This window comes from Eucalyptus grandis, chromosome 8 (assembly GCF_016545825.1).
Source record: "Eucalyptus grandis isolate ANBG69807.140 chromosome 8, ASM1654582v1, whole genome shotgun sequence".
Classification (NCBI taxonomy): Eukaryota; Viridiplantae; Streptophyta; class Magnoliopsida; order Myrtales; family Myrtaceae; genus Eucalyptus; species Eucalyptus grandis.
The window spans coordinates 45,938,045-45,955,026 of record NC_052619.1 but is presented as its reverse complement, the minus strand read 5'-3'; the positions used below and the strand labels follow the sequence as shown (position 1 = coordinate 45,955,026).

The 16,982-nt window shown below is 38.8% G+C and overlaps 2 protein-coding genes across 2 annotated transcripts; one reads left to right on the top strand and one right to left on the bottom strand.

Moving 5' to 3' along the window:
* Positions 1-10,220: 10,220 nt before the first annotated feature.
* Positions 10,221-11,365, bottom strand: LOC104414596 (adenosylhomocysteinase 1). Its single transcript, XM_039300027.1, has 2 exons — positions 10,655-11,365; positions 10,221-10,235 (listed from the first exon to the last, which is right to left on the bottom strand). The coding sequence occupies exons 1-2, from the start codon at positions 11,363-11,365 to the stop codon at positions 10,221-10,223; spliced, it is 726 nt and encodes a 241-aa protein (XP_039155961.1).
* A 1,688-nt stretch (positions 11,366-13,053) lies between these two features.
* LOC104417266 (serine/threonine receptor-like kinase NFP) lies at positions 13,054-13,374 on the top strand. The gene has a single exon (XM_010028574.2). It carries the CDS (start codon positions 13,054-13,056, stop codon positions 13,372-13,374), a length of 321 nt encoding a protein of 106 aa, XP_010026876.2.
* The last annotated feature ends 3,608 nt before the right edge of the window (positions 13,375-16,982 follow it).

Sequence of the window (16,982 nt, the reverse complement as noted above, 5' to 3'; positions counted from 1 at the left end):
TCGTCCTCTGCATCATCATCCCCAAACCATAGGCCTTTTTTGTCTGAAGAAGATTTATCTATGGCTTCTCAATATTTGTTAATTGCTCCGGAACCATCCACTTCTGTTCCAAGGAAGGCCACCTTTTCTGAAGACAACTTATCTCCCGAACAACGAGAATCCTCTTTTGCCTCGGCTCCATCAGAGACTACTTATGAACATTTCTCAGCACCTGAACCAGTAGTCGCTGAACAGCCTCGACGCTCTGGACGACAAACTCGTCCACCTACATGGACTAAGGATTACATTTGTTCCACATCACGATCTCCAGGTACGAGGTATCCTGTCTCTTCATATGTGTCTTTTAATAGACTATCACCGGAACATATGTGTTGTGTCAGCCGTCTCTCGGAAGAAAACGAACCTTCTTCTTTCCATGAAGCATATCGTGATCCAAGATGGCAACATGCCATGGAATCAGAACTTACTGCCTTAATGGAGAACCATACTTGGGACATTGTTCCACTTCCCTCACACCGAAAACCCATCGGATGTAAATGGGTTTATAAAATCAAGTATCGGGCAGATGGTTCAGTTGAAAGATACAAAGCTCGGCTAGTGGCTAAAGGATTCACTCAGAAAGAAGGGTTCGATTATCATGAAACCTTCTCCCCTGTTGCCAAAGAAGTCACCGTTCGTTCCTTCTTATCCATTGCAGCCATAAGAAATTGGTCTTTACATCAGATGGATGTCAACAATGCCTTCCTTCACGGCGATCTCGATGAAGAAATCTATATGGAACTTCCACACGGATTACGCAAACAGGGGGAGTCTCGGGTATGTCGTCTATGCAAATCCCTGTACGGATTGAAACAAGCATCTAGACAGTGGTATGCCAAGTTCACTGCTGCATTAACTAATGCGGGATTTCAACACTCTAAGCATGATTATGCCCTGTTTACATGGAGTGAAGGTAATTCATCAATCTATCTGCTGATATATGTTGATGATATACTTGTTATGGGAAACAATGACTCACATGTTGCAAGATTTAAAAAGTATTTGCACTCTACTTTCCATATCAAGGATTTGGGACCACCCAAGTATTTTCTTGGAATTGAAATTGCTCGATCCGACAAAGGTATCAATCTTAGTCAGAGGAAGTTCATTCTTGAAATTGTTTCTGAAGCCGGGTTATCTGGATGCAAACCAGCTGTCATACCAGCTGAGCAGAATGCAAAATTGACTACTCATGAATATGATCTGAGCTCTTCTTCATCTATTGAGGACCCACTACTCAAAGACCCGTCAACATATCAGCGACTTGTTGGCAAATTAATATATCTTACTATGACAAGACCTGATATATGCTATGCAGTACAGATACTCAGTCAATTCATGCATAGTCCAAAACAATCTCATATGGATGTAGCTTTAAAGGTTGTGAAGTATTTGAAAGGATGTCCAGGACTTGGGATTTTCTTATCCCGTGACTGCAACATGAAGATGACGGCTTTCTGTGATACGGATTATGCTACTTGTCCAATGACTAGAAGATCAATTACTGGTTTCTGCATCAAGTTGGGAAAGTCATTAATCTCGTGGAAGACAAAGAAGCAATCAACTGTCTCCTTATCATCGGCTGAATCAGAATATCGAGCCATGGCAAAGACCACTTGCGAAGTGATCTGGATTCGAGGATTACTTTCAGATCTCGGGTTACAGGTTAGTGGATCAACTGAATTATTTTGTGACAATGATGCTGCACTCAAATTGGCAGCAAATCCAGTTTTTCATGAAAGGACGAAACACATTGAAGTTGATTGCCACTTCACACGAGATAAGATCAGAGAAGGAATCCTTGTAGCAAAAGGTATTGGAACAGTGGATCAACCTGCAGACATCTTCACCAAGCCATTATGTCAGAGACAACATAGTTATCTACTAAGCAAGCTGGGTGTCCTCGACATATATAGGCCACCAGCTTGAGGGGGAGTGTTGGAGATGCAGTTGAAGATTGTGCTTGATCCTGATTGTAGATTGATTGATTTAATGAATAGGAAGTTTTAGTAAATAGGAAATTTATTATTCTTTGTATATTGTTTCCTTTTATTCTCTTCCTTCCTTACACTATAAATGTATTAATGTGCTTGTACACAAATTAATGCAATACACATATAATTTCCTCTCTTTCTTGTATTTCCTGTCACAGGATGTACTCGATCGATATCTTTCCCTCGGGATGGTCTTCCTTGGCTTGGCTTGCTCGGCACGCACATTTGGGAGTGAAAGCTTAGGCTTTCTCGATTTGTTTCGAACTGAATCGTCCACAATGTCCAATTTTTCTCTTATTATTCGAACCGGAAGGAAACCTAATCCAAATATCAAATCGGGTTTTGTTCAGGTGGGGGTCGGGTATTTCCTGTTTTCTTTTTAATAATTGTCCGCAATCGATGTATTTCAGCTTTGAGAGTCGCTGAGGCCAAGGAGAGTTTATTTTATCAAGTCTACTAATATAAATAAAGAATATGTGAGAAGGGGGTGAAGTTTTTATTTTATTTGATAACAAAAACAAAGCAATATAGATAAGTTCCGGATATCACGTTAGGTCAGGTAAATCACAGCCCCATTTTTTTTTACATAGGTTCAAGTATCCTTCAAATTCCCAACCTGACCCATTGACACCTCCTTACTTTTCTAATAAGATTTCAAAGTTGGCGATCCTCACACCCTTGAGGGGCTGGGTCGAATTCCGATTGGCAAGACATGAGGGCTGCCATTTGGACCTTCATGAACTTGATCTCAAGGTAGCCAAAGTTGGCTTGTAACATGTCCTTGACCTTGTACTCACGGCCGCTAACGGTTGAGAGAGAGAGAGAGGGAGATGGTGTTGAGGAATTTAAATACTTGAGCCGTTCCTGTACATCCTCAAAGGGAAATTAATCTGAACGGCGTATTAGATGACATATGACAATTGATGGTCAGCAACTTGTGGTTTTTTGTTATATTAATCTAATTTAATGGAAATCAATGGAGGGTATAATTATCACAAATATACTATATTAAGGTTTTTAATAGTCAAAAAATTGTTGTGGGGTAAATTCGTAATGTGTTGATTCATTTGAAATTTTTCATGATATTAATCTAAAAGAAAAATTAAAAGAAATGGCTGTGGAGTTGTCATTAGAGACAGGGGTGAGTATAATTCGGGTAGGTGGTTCCCAACTTAGAACTGGGAACCGCCCATTAAGAACTGATTTCTTAGTGGATCTAAAGAACCGATCTCCAATCCCTAAAAAATTGCATTAATCAATTAATATCATGATGAACCTAGTTTCTATTTAGAGCACCAAAGCTTATTCAGCCTTATATTCAGGTTGAATTGCAAGCCACTGATTTTGATAAAGGATTAAAAACTATAGGGCAAAACGAATAAACTATACTCGTTAGCTAAGAACTTAATTTCTTCAAATATTATGGTGTGGTCGAGTTTGAGTTTCCGATACTGGAAACATGTGGAGAATTAGACTTCACTTTAAAAGTCTTAATCTCTACATAAATTAAAATATTAATCTCTTAATCCATCTTTTTTAACGACCACCTAATTTAATCGCGGAAATGGATAAGGAGAGACTTAATTAGGCTCTTAATTTCATATCATGATGACAAAGCACAGCAACATTTATGGACATCTCCAATCAATTCTTTCATTCCTCTTTGCTTGTTTATTTTGTATTGATTGAGAAAACAAGTAAATGGATTATTAGAATGAAAAAAAAAAAGAGAGTAAAGGGTTAATCCTATTACATACTCAAAAGACAAAATTAGTCAAATGTACGTATATTTTTTGGTCGAAAAACTACGGGATAATTAAGTAATTGAGATAAAATATTTTTTCAATATCTATATACACACATCGTCAAGTCCGATTCAATCCGGATGGGTGGATGGGCGATTCCACGCTTAGAATATGGAACTGGATCGATATTCACTGGTTCCACTAAATTGGGATCGGACCGACTCTCGTGGAAATCTTCGGTCCCGATCTGGTCCGGTCCGATTTAGGGCAGTTTCCCGGTTCTTTTGTACTCCTCTAAATATAGCTAGGCAAAGACTAGCAGCCACTTGTCTGAATATAATTGGGCTCCACTAGACCATTGTCCACGTAGTGCCACCAATAAAGAGAAGCAACCCATTATAATTATACATTATATAATATACATCAGCAAGGAAAAAGAAGAAAGAAGAAAGGAAAAAAAAAAGGTGAGTAACATCTTATTGTCTGTATCGTCACAAAACTCCACATCTTCATGTCGATAAACACCGGCCTTTATCTCATCGTCCACCTGCTCTCCCTAAAAATGCTGATATGGGTGAAATTAAGCAATTAAGCACTTAGTCAGCATAATAATGTCGCACAAAGTTCTTAATGGTTACTTGCAAAAATTAAGTCTTAAAATAAGAGTATCCTGATATTTTTCCAACAAATTCTCTACAAGCACGAAAACTTAATATTCGCGTGCCCACACATAGATGCCATAGGTTCCAACCCACTTAGCCCATGATTTTAAATTATAAGATTATAAGAGTTCCACACTTTCATATTGACTCACACACTTGCATCTTTTCAATATACGATTAGACCTCTTAATTTATTTTATATACGAACTATCAATAATTGCACCGTCATTTTCAATCAATAACGGCACCGTTGGACGAGCATGCTCAATGCTTTATTGAGAGAGAAATGGACGGTCAGGATTTGGCGTTGGAAGTTGGTCATCTGGTGGAAAAGGAAGAAGACAGTTGGCGTGGAAGCCGGACACTGGCACCGGGGCATGCATGATGAACGGTCAGGATTTGGATTTTGGTGGAATCGGAAAAAATGGACGGCCGGGATGGATTTGGCTTAAAAACACGGATGGTGGGCCGTGTAGAACAAGTCAAGTCTTAGCTTTGAATCTTTGATAGATGAGCTGGATTTGCGGGCCCGGCCAGGATGAAAGGAATTCGACAGCCTTTCTTCCTCCTGCGTGCATTTTGAATTTTATTTTCTGTAAAATTGCAAGTTAAATGTGAATTAATAACTCAGCGTTAGACTTATCAAAATGGGTCATAGAACCATTTCTTAACTTGCATTCGATGGGCTGAGTTGTTACATAAGTTAATGATATTCTACAAATGGGTTATAAATAACTTTAGAATAATAAAATCTAAAATAATATAAATGTTATATAAGTTAACAATTTACTTAGACCTAATCCACATCTATAACTCTCTTTTCACTCTCTCTCACCCTCACTCAATATCACACTCACTCTGTGCTCTCATCCCGATTTGGGCATGAATTTTTCTAAATTTGATTAAATATAGAAATATTTTAATAATTTGGTTGGGTCACGTATGAGTTTAGTTGGGTATAGGTCACTATATTTGTATTATATGAAAATGGATCAATTTGGATTAGACCATTGTTCGACTTAACCCTATTTGACAGGTCTAGTTAACACTAACAACTTTTTATGTTAGTTGTTTTCAAAACCAAGTAAGTAATGGTCATGGGCTTGTCCCGTGACATCTCTAGACTAAAAGACTACAAGATTCACCAGAGCAAGGCCTGGCTTCGAGAGAGATCTGGGCCCACGAATGAATGTGTGATATGAGAAACTTCTTATCTTGCTAAGATTGAATGCCCTCTCAGCGAATGGGAACTTGATAAAATTAAACTAACTATATATCCTCCAAAAGCATAATTAAATTGATGATCGAAATATACATTTTATGTGAAGAAGAATCATTCCGAGCTTGTCATATATTTCGGCCTCGAGCCCAAAAATCGAGCTCGACCCGCTGAAAAGATTTGAGGAGTAGGCCTGAAGGAGGAATGGGACTAGGATCGCGCCCAGAAATCCGAACCAACTTGACCGGGCCGGTCTGGATTTTCGAGCTACAAGTCTGGTGGCGAAGAAAAGAAAGTGAGGGAGGAGAGAGCGAGAAGAAACGCAAAGGAACTTGTAGTTTCTAATGAAGCCAGAGTGGGGGCCAGTCAGATACACGTGGTAATGATGAATGGCTTAGTGTAAATCCTACGTAACACTTGTTGAGCACTCAATATTTGCCCTTAATGAGAAATAATACATAAAAATAAAAAGGAAGGGCATGTAATTACAATAAGAAACTCACACCCAAGTTCCATAGCCTTGAGTCCACTATTCCAATTATGATTTTCATATTCCCATAGGAAAGGGTCGTTCCCCTTTTTCAAATTAATGATGTTGTTTCATATAAAACTTCATGAAAAAAGAAAATACTTTTTAAAAATCATTTTCAAGAGAAATAGTCATTTCCCATTTTTATTTGGTGGCATGCTAAAAAATGTGATTGAAAATATTATTGGGCGTTTAGATCTCATTTGGAATAATGGGTATTGAAGAAGGTGAAGAAGTGAACGTGTGTGGAAGGTGGAAATGATTTCTTGCTTAAGAAAATGATTTTCCCTATTCAAAGATGGGAATTCTTTTTCCTTTTTATTTTTTTTTTAATTTGGGATATATGCACTAAAAGTCTTAAAACTTATTTCGAAAGTACAATTGAGTCATACAACTTGAAAAAAATCAAATATTAAATTTTATCAAATTTGTACAATCAAGTCATTCTATTAACACACTTATTTTATTTAACAAAAATATTGAGGTGGCATTTTCAAATTAATTTTTTTCCTATGTGGTTTTTTTATTATTTTATTTTCCAAATATATTTAAAGTAAATACAAAAACTAAAAAAAAAATGCTCAAATTTTAATTGACAAAACAAAACTAGAAAAAGATAAAAATGGTAGGGCCTCCTCGAAAAGGAGCTACTACTACCCATCGTCTGAGGGGATAGTGGGGGAGGGTGGCTGGCCCTCACCATTCTTGGGCAAGGCCTTGTTAGCCCCAGGAAATGGCCAATGAGGTTCACTTAGGCAAATGTCGCTAAGATTTGCCCATCATAGGTTGAGGAACCCAAATTTGAGCACCAGCCCTAGCTAGCCGGGCGAGGCCTCATCGACCATAGGTGAGGGCCGACGACCCTTGCTAGGATCGAGTAAGGGCTAGTGTTGCCTAGGCCTAGCAATACCGGCCCTTGCTTGGGGTTGGGGAGGCCTCAGTTGGGGTCAACCACCCTCGTCCAAGGCCAGCGACCTCCTCTGGCCACTCCAACGACATGCAATGGCAATGGGAGCCCCTCTCTAAGGAGGCCTTGGCACCTTTTTTTTTTTTTTCAATTTTATTTTTCCTATACAAAATTTTAGCCTTTTCTTAGTTTTTTTAAATTTAATTTAAACATATTTTGAAAATAAAATAATAAAAAAGTCACATACAAAAGAAAATTAATTAGAAAATGCCATATCAACATTTTCCATTAAGTAAATTGACGATGTTAACAAAAGAATTCAATTGCATTAATTTGACAATATATTAAATCTGATTGCACTTTTTGCAAGTTTGAGAACTCAATTGCATTTTTGTAACAAATTTTAAGAATTCCAGTAAACATATTTCTTCAATTTTTAAGTGCTGAAGTTTTGTTTTATTGTAAATATTTTTCTATTAATTAACTATTTTCAATGAATTAAACACATGAAAGTTCATAAAATTAATTCCCGAGAGAGAGAAAGCGGGAGGGGCCATGCGGCAGAATACCAATCCAGTTGGGCTATAAACTAAACAGGCCCCCTCTTGCCCCTTCAAGACCATCACCAGGAATATTTAATATGTATTATAAAGAAATTATATGTTAATATATGACTTATTCTCTATTATGTCATAATTAATTTATGGTTACAATTCAAATTTGATTATATATTATGAGATCATTTTAAAACTTACCGATTACATAGATAATAATATAATTGAAGTACAAATTTTATAACACCTAGAGCATCATTCGATGTAACTAGTAATTTTTTTTGGTCGGAAGTAATTAGTAATTAAGATAATCATTACATCATGAATTACATAATGTCTGACTATGATATGGAAATTTAGATAATTTTACCCAATAGTAAGCAACTGATATTATGCTGATTGTTATTTATGAAATATTTTCTAGTGTACTATATAGATATCCAAGATCAAGAGAACATAACCATCATTATATCAATTATATACTTTTTATTTCACATTTTATTATTAATTATATAATTTATTTTTTACATGATTGAAGTTTGTGTAATCATTATGTAAACAATATAAATAAATTCGCTTATAATTAATATAAGCTCTAGTTACAACTGCAAACTAATAACAAATATAAAACGAAAAACTCCACAATAGTATGGTTCCTCATACCTCCTCGAAATTACTACAACAATAGATGAGTAAAATCTTTGTGGTATTATCACATTCAATGATCATTATCTGATATAAAATTAAATAAAAATTTACCTCTTTGAGTCAACAAAATCCAACTAGTTGAGTAAAATGAGTGTTTTCGATTTCCTTTACCAGTCAAGCTCGAAATTAAATATTGGAAATAGCACCATCTTGAGTCAAATGAATTAGCTTTGTGAGCACTAGGAGGATCAATGGTTCGTACCGAAATTTCACTAAAACCAACTCAAAATGTGAAGGGAACACGTTCTCTGTGACCTGACCCTGCATGCAATTCGAACTGACAACACTGTTCCGGTCAGGTTCTTTTTTGCTTTTTTCGAAAATTCATGCCGCTACAAGCTTATACCCTAATTTGAGCTTCCATTATATTCAGTAATAGCTCTTTCCAAGCAAGAGAGCTAAGGTCAAACGGTTCTATTTATTCCTGAATCACAGATAATACTGCACATGATGCTAATACTAATCAACATAAGGTTCACTTGTAATAAGATGACCACCTGACAAGCACACTCAGCAAAGACTTTCTTCCCAAAAGGAGACAAATAAAAAATAAATAAAAAATAAAAAAATAAAAAGAGGAAAAGAACTGGAATTCCAGGACTTCATCACATGGTGGAATTTGGAATGTGAAGAGTTGCAGTTGTGAATGAGGAACGCTCAAATTCGCATTATCCATGTCAGGAGCTTCCATGCACTTCAGTTCCAAGATATATTTATCTCAGATTGAAAGCAAATTCACTACAACGACTCTCTTGTCCGTTATTTCTTGATGATTCTTCTGAGGACGCCACTCCAAGCAAAGATACGATTTTTGCTTTCTGAGTTGCCAACATAAGAATTGCAAATATTTTCCCCTTCTTCCAAGACCTCTTACAGGATCATTTGGTCCACAACTCTAGGACACAATCAGGCAATGCCATCTTAACAAACTGGTGCAGCTTCAATTCATCTTGGAATGGCCGGCCTTCTCCAGAGCAAGAGCATTCTTTAGCTGTACGCATCTCTGGGACTAGATAGCTTGGCTTCCATGCCTGCCCTTCCGATTAAACACCAGTACTATAGCCCTCTACATCACAATATCACTAGGAGCAAATTCATGATAAATCATACCTGGAGACGCATATCCTGTGGTACCCTTGATACCGAGCAAGCTAAATTGATGCGCATGATCTTTACAGAACCTTGCCAAACCAGAATCACTTACATAAGCAGTCACTTGATTATCAAGAAGAACATTGCTTGGCTCCCGTCAGAGCAGATTACCAGTCACAGTGGAAAGATCATTTACCCCCACGTTGGAAAGTAATGTAGATTAATGTAGAGATATTCTCACTTTAAGCAGATGAACATTGGATGTATTGCCTGCTGACATGAGCATTGGATACCTCTTGAGAGGATGTTCACTATTTGATGGGTAAATTTACAGAGAGGAACAAGAAGAGAGTAATCGACCGCACAGAAGTAAGTAGTATAATCCAGAAATTTCTGTTGAAAGCTACTGAGATATACAAGCAGTGTTACTAGACCTGCAAGTAGGAAATGAAGAAGACAACAATCACTAAATGCCCGATACATAAAATGTGAAGTTCTCTGTGCATGTGAGATTACGCTACAAAGATTTCCGTACATGAGAGAACTCGCTGTTAGGTTCTATCTCTCCATGGAACTACCATCTACAACAGAAGCAAGGTTCGACAAAAGAAAAACAGAAGCAAGGGGTGAGTCTCTAAGAAGATATTTTTCTAACATTCCAGTCCCTAGTCAATTTAGAAAGGTAAAAATAAAAAATAAAAGACTCTAAATGTGCACCAAGGACTACTAATAGAAACAGAGCACACCCAGAAACACCATTGGTTTTCTTGCTCAACAAAGGTCAACCTGCAAGCAGGAAATGAAGAAGACAGCAATCACTAAACACCTGATACAGAATATGAAGAAGTGAATTTGCAATAAAAATAAGTAATTGGTTTAAAAAGTACCAATCTCCAACTTCATCAATTGTCAAGAGGAACCAATATCGAGTTCGGTTCCAAGGTCGTAGTTCACAACTCAGCATTGATTTCACAATGAAAATGAGAACTAAAGTATCCTTTGTAATATGAAAGGGTTTAAATATTCTATAAAAATAATTTTTTACTGAACTCAAAAACTTCGAGTTCTTCTAAGTCCTCAACTGAAAGTGAAAGTGGTGCAGATCGTGACCAATCTTGAGCACATATATGAGCCTCCACCATACTCAGGATCAAAAAGCTACAAAATGCATCAATCATATAAAATTGGAGTGACTAGATGAGTACCTTGGTCTTGATGACAGAGTCGTTGACATTAATAACGGGGAATAAGAGAGTCCCATTGGCCTGCATCCCGTGAAACCTCTCGACAGTAGTGGCAGTCGCCTCCGAGACTCCGACGAGTCTCTCCTTCATCTTGTGGTACCTCTTCGGATCGGTCTCCAACCCGTCCCTGATTGTGGTCAGCAGGATCTGCAACTCCGGGTTGTTGGTAGACGCCGGGTCGGGGAGATTACCGGTGCTCTCATAGGCCTCCTCTGCCTTGATGCCCTCGAGGATGAGCAGGATGGCGTCGCCCCCGTCGCTGACGATGAGGTCGGGGCCACCGCCGGGGCCCCAGTCGAGGGCCCGCTCGATGCACCACCGGTACTCCTGGGGGGTCTCGCCCTTCCAGGCAAAGACGGCAGCGGAGTCGCGGGCGATGGCGGCCGCAACGTGGTCCTGGGTGGAGAAAGCGTTGCTTGAACACCAGCGGACCTCGGCACCGAGGGCGGTGAAGGTCTCGATGAGTACAGCGGTCTGGGGGGTCATGTGGAGGTAGCCGGCGATCCTCGCGCCCTTGAGGGGTTGCGAGGGGCTGAACTCGGAGCGGCAGGACATAAGGGCGGCCAGTTGGTCCTCCGCGAGCTCGATCTCGAGGCGGCCGAAGTCAGCCTGCGACATGTCCTTGACCTTGTACTCGCGGCCGGTGGCGGTTCTCTCCAATGGTAACGCCATTCTTTTTTCCTTCTTCGGGTGCTTGGACAGGGATCCGAGACAGTCTGTGGAGAGAGGGAGAGAGCGAGTGGCCGAAGGCAGGAGACGGTGTTGAGGAATTTGAAAACTTGAGCCGTTCCTGCACATCGCTCGCTTTAAATAAGGTCACTTTCAGGAATTTACGAGATTGCCATTCCGGGTCGATTTCACGACGCGCTTTGACCACAAATCACAAAATTAGGAGATTGCAATTGGGCGTGGCTGCTTTGTCCACCCGCTTTGTCCACAAATCACAAAATTATGAGATTCCACAAGTCCTAAAATTACGAGATTGCCATTGCAGCTGATTGCTTTGTCTACCTACTTTATTCACAAATCATAAAATTACAAGATTGCAATTGCGGGTGATCGCTTTGTCTAGCTACTTTATTCACAAATCATAAAATTACAAGATTGCAATTGCGGGTAATCCCTTTGTCCAGCTACTTTATTAACAAATCATAAAATTATAAGATTGTAATTGCGGGTGATCCCTTTTCACTAGCTATCGCGGGTGATTCCTTTGTCTAGCTATTGCGGATGATCCCTTTGTCCAGCTACTTTATTCACAAATCATAAAATTACACGATTGCAATTGCGGGTGATCCCTTTTCACTAGCTATCGCGGGTGATCCCTTTGTCTAGCTGTTGCGGGTGATCGCTTTGTCCAGTTACTTTATTCACAAATCATAAAATTATAACATTGCAATTGCGGGTGACCACTTTGTCCAACTACTTTATTAACAAATCATAAAATTACAAGATTGCCATTGCGGTGACCTCTTTTTCCACAAATCATAAAATTACGAGATTGCCTGTGGGTAGCCGCTTTGCCCGCAAAATCACAAACTTACGAGATTTGCATTCCGGGTGGTCGCTTCGCCCGCAAAATCACAAAATTACGAGATTGCCATTCTGGGTGGCCTCTTTGCCCACAAAATGACAAAATTACGAGATTGCCATTTCGGGTGGCCGCTTTGTCCGCAAATCACAATTACGAATTTGCCATTGCAGGAGGCCGCTTTCTCCACAAATCACAAAATTACGAGATTGCTATCCGGGTGGCTGCTTTGCCCACAAATCACAAAATTACGAGAATGCCATCACGGGCCAAATATAATATTTATTCGGGCGAACGCCAAATACAATATTGGCTAAATATGATACGAATTACGGGAATGCGATCACGTGATGTGTGCGCGCGCCCGGGGTAAAGTCCGTGTGATGACGGTTATCCGAGAAAAGAAGCCCCCAAAAAAACAAAAAATTTGGACAGAGTAGATTGCGATGTAAAACATAAAAAGACAAAGAAATTGTTGCAACGAGACTGTGCAAAATTCGATTTTTACTTGAAATTTCAATTGATTTCGACATGCTTGGACAAGTTAATGCAATTTTTTTTTTTTTAACCAAAAAGACTTTAAACCTATTATAATTATGTTGATACAATCCTACAATTTTTTTTTTTTTTTTATCAATTGAGTTCTACACTTTTGGCTTTTGTGCAGAGTTAATTCATCAAGCAATTTTTGAACCGTAAATACATGCGGGCCAAGATCGCCAACTTCGGCCTCGTCAAGTCAGGCTGCAACGCCATCATCATGCACATCGTGGGCGCCTAGCGCTACGTTGCCCCCGAGTAGCTATCTGACGGGTTCGTGTCGACGAGGATGGACGTGTTCTCCTTCGGGGTCGTCATGCTCGAGCTGGTCTCGAGGAGGGAGGCGACGGACGAGGAGGGGAGGGTGATGTGGGCTACTGTGGTCGAGGCCTTCAAGGGGAGAAGCAACGAGGAGATCGGGAGGCTCGAGAGGCTGAGGAAGTGGATGGGCAAGGGCCTGGTGGCGGACTCGACATGCTCAATGGAGACCGTGGCGAGCGTGATGAGCGTCGTGATCTCGTGCCTGAACCGGGACCCTTTGAAGAGGCCGAGCATGGTGGACATTGTGTACGCCTTGTGCAAGAGCGACGACGTCTTTGATATCCCGTAGGACGGATTATCAGCTGATGCTTAAGTTTGGCAAGATAGAGAGAAGTCTTGGTTGGATCTATTTGCTTATTATATTACAATGTGGGTAAATAAATTTGATTAGATGAGCTATAGTTATGATAGTTTTTTTGGGGTGATAATATGTATATGCTGTATTCACGATATACATTAGCATGGTTTGATTAAATTTTGGTTCGTGATGCGGTTTAAATACAAACCAATACTTTTTATTTAATTATATTTATATGCAACGAATGTACTTTATCAATTTGATTTGGGAAGGGGGGGGTGGGGATATGTACCTTTTCATCTCTATCGTCCAAAGAAAAAACCATTACGAGACTTGATAAATATTCATAAGTTGGAAAAATCACGCTCAGACCAAACGATTTAAAGAGAAATATGTCGAGTAGGAACTTGGTAAAATTAAACTAACTATGTATCCTTCCAAAGCAGGTTTAAATTGATGATCTATGTATATCTATCTCAAGAAGCTCCGTTCCGAGCTTGTGATATATTCCGGCCTCGAGCCTAGAAACCGAGCTCGACCCACTAAAAAGATTTGAGGAGTAGGCCCGAAGGAGAAATGGGTCTAGGATCGCACCCGGAAACCCGAACCAACTTGATCAAGCCGGGCCAGATTTTCGAGCTACAAGTCTGGGGGCGAGGAAGAGAGAGAGAGAGAGAGCAACGGGAGCTGTGCTGCAGGGGTATTAACGGTTCAGTTTGGTTCTAATTTTCAAGAACCCTAATTTGAACCGAACCATTAGGGTATACATTAACTTTGAACTGAACCGTGTCCCAAACCGAATACTTGGTTCGATTCAAATTGGTTTTCTAGTTTTCTTTTTTTAAATATTAAAAATGGGTTTAGTGCAAAACGAGGGTTATTGTGGAAATTGTAATATTAAGAAGATAGACAACTTTAAATTCAGTTAAGCTAACCAAACTGAATCAAAACTATCCAAACCAGAATAAAAAAAAAAATTGTTTTATCATTATTTGATTCGAACCAAAAATGTACAAAAATTTGGATTGATTTTGATTTTGATTTGGTTTTCCAGTTTGGTTCTAACACCCCTACTTGTGCTGAGCAGGATTGCAATTGCACGAAAAGAAAGAGATTGAGAGAGGGGGTCGGGAATGCGTAGGGTTTTATTTTTTTAGTAATATCTAAAAACCAGGTCCAAAATTAGTCTGTTTCCCTGGTGGGTCTTCACTCGGAATCGGGAACCGAACCGTTCTAACCGGTTCCCAAACCGGTTTTCTGAGTGGTCCAGTCTGGATTCCGAGTAAACCTGGTCCAATTGCTCACCCCTAATTTGAACTGCTTGCCTCACAGCATGCTTTTCAACCTGCTTAAGGGACAAAGACTTACACTCTATTTCAAACCCCAAGGCTCTCTCTCTTCCTTCCCTTACCAAGGAAATCTAAACCTGATCATTACCACTCCCTATCTGTGGGAGGATTCTATCGAAAGAAATAAACTAGGGCTATTCAAACCTTTGAAACTCTCTCATGCAGAACGGAGACATGGACAAACAAAACAAACTAGAAAGGAAGAACCGTAGCTACATGATGCACCTACCCTTTACCTTTCTCTAATGCTGTTAAGTTGGCCAATGCCTTTCTTTAGTTAATAGAGAGTCTTTGGCATAACGAGTGGTGCTTTAAAGCATAAAATAGTAATAGTAAAGTAAGAAATGAATGGCATTTTTAAGGCCTAAGTGAATGCACGAAAAGGGTAAGAAGGAACAACTGGATGTAAATATATTTTAAGGTAATCATACTGTCACTACCAATACCATTGTTATACCACTAATGCAGTCTATTTGGCCCATCGATGATAGAGACAGACTTCGCCTTCGGGTGGGAATCACCTAATTTTGTAGTAATCAATCTACGATTATAATTCAAATTTGATCATAACTTATGAGATTATATTAAATAATATTAATTACATAATTAATTATATGATTGAAGTACATATTCTATAACACTTTGAGCGTCATTTGATATAATTAGTAATTATAATAATCATTACATTACACAATACATAATATCTGAAGAAGATTCCAAATAAGGGCTCGAAGCATTATTAATTTCTCAAATAACGACCCGAGGTGAACTTTATCTTAAACAAGGACCTCAATGTCATCATTTTCTTAAATAATGGTCTAAAGTGATCTTTATTTTTAATAAGAGCTTAATTTGACCATATTAATTTTAAAAAGGACTTGATCTCACTAGCCGATCAAGGGCATTTTCGTCCTTTTGCTTTTTCTTATTTTCTTTCCTTATTATTTTTTTTTTTTTTTTTTCCTTTTTCTTTTTTTTTTTTGGCATAAAAAGACAAACTAAAAAAAAAAAGACTAAAACTTTAAGAAAACACACAGAAATTTAAAAATAAAAAATAAAATAAAAACTCAGACAAAGCGTTGGCCCTTGCTTATGGCTACCCATGGCTAGTGGGGACATCAAGAATCGAGAAATTTTGGACGATTACTAAACGGCTTAAAATTCTTAATCCATTTCCGGAAACAGAATAAAAAAGAATCATTTCGATCGAATCTACTCCTACGAATAATTGTTACCAAACGCGCCCTTAGTTCTCGGGCTTTGCGCTTTCCCTTTGCATCTTCTCCTCCTCCTCCGTTTTGAATCCCCAGCGGCTCCACTTCTCAGTGCGTTCAATCTTCTCTGCGTCTCTCTAGTAGAGGCAATCATCGATAGGTGCCGGTCAATGGAGAGGAAGGGCAAATTCTTTCCGATTTTCATTCGGCCTCGTTAGATCACCTCATCGGCTATCGTCTTTGATTGGTGGGCAAGTTTTGATGATCAACTAGAATATGGAAGAAAAAGAAAGAAAAGAAAAGAAAAATTGAAAAAAAATTATTAAAAATTATTCACGTTAACATTTATCATACTACGTAGAACGATTAACGTTCATAGTACAATTTTCGGCCAAAAATAGCCAGATGAACTGAATTGACACCATTGTAAAAACTTGTAAAAAAATTTAGTAGTGAATTAGCATAATTATAATAGATTTAAGAAAAATCATCTTTGTTGAAAATATTCAAAAAAAAAAAAAAACACCTATCTTCTAGTTCTTTTGGATATAATATGGAAGTAATTTTTCTAGTATTCGTTACAAGAAAATGATGAGATGCGTGATTTGAGAATAAGTCTTGAAAACACCTAGGTTTCAAGCTCGAGCATCGGTGACTCGAGCCTGACAATCGGGGTCTTAGGCTTGAGCTTGGCCAATGGAGATCGGGGCACGCTTTGCTGGCGTCTCAAGTGCGACCGTTGGGGACGTGGGAACGAACGCCACTCATGCTCGGGCAGAATTCCTACGCTTGAGACCGTTGATTCATGACCCCGGTGGCCGAACCCGGGCCTAGCCCAGATTGGAATCCCAGCCTGAGCCGAGTTCCCCAGTCTAAGTGCCGAGTTTCAATTGTATTTTAGAAATTTATTTCCGATTTTTTAGAGAGGAAATCATAATCTTAAATGTGTGTATCGGTTTCTCATTGATTATATATATATATATATATATATATATATATATATATAAAATCTATTGATTCATTTTTTGTAGATATA

What these genes read in the sequence shown, in the direction of transcription:
- LOC104414596 (XM_039300027.1), bottom strand. Translation starts at nt 11,365, where the DNA reads ATGGCGTTACCATTGGAGAGAACCGCCACCGGCCGCGAGTACAAGGTC.
- LOC104417266 (XM_010028574.2), top strand. Translation starts at nt 13,054, where the DNA reads ATGGACGTGTTCTCCTTCGGGGTCGTCATGCTCGAGCTGGTCTCGAGG.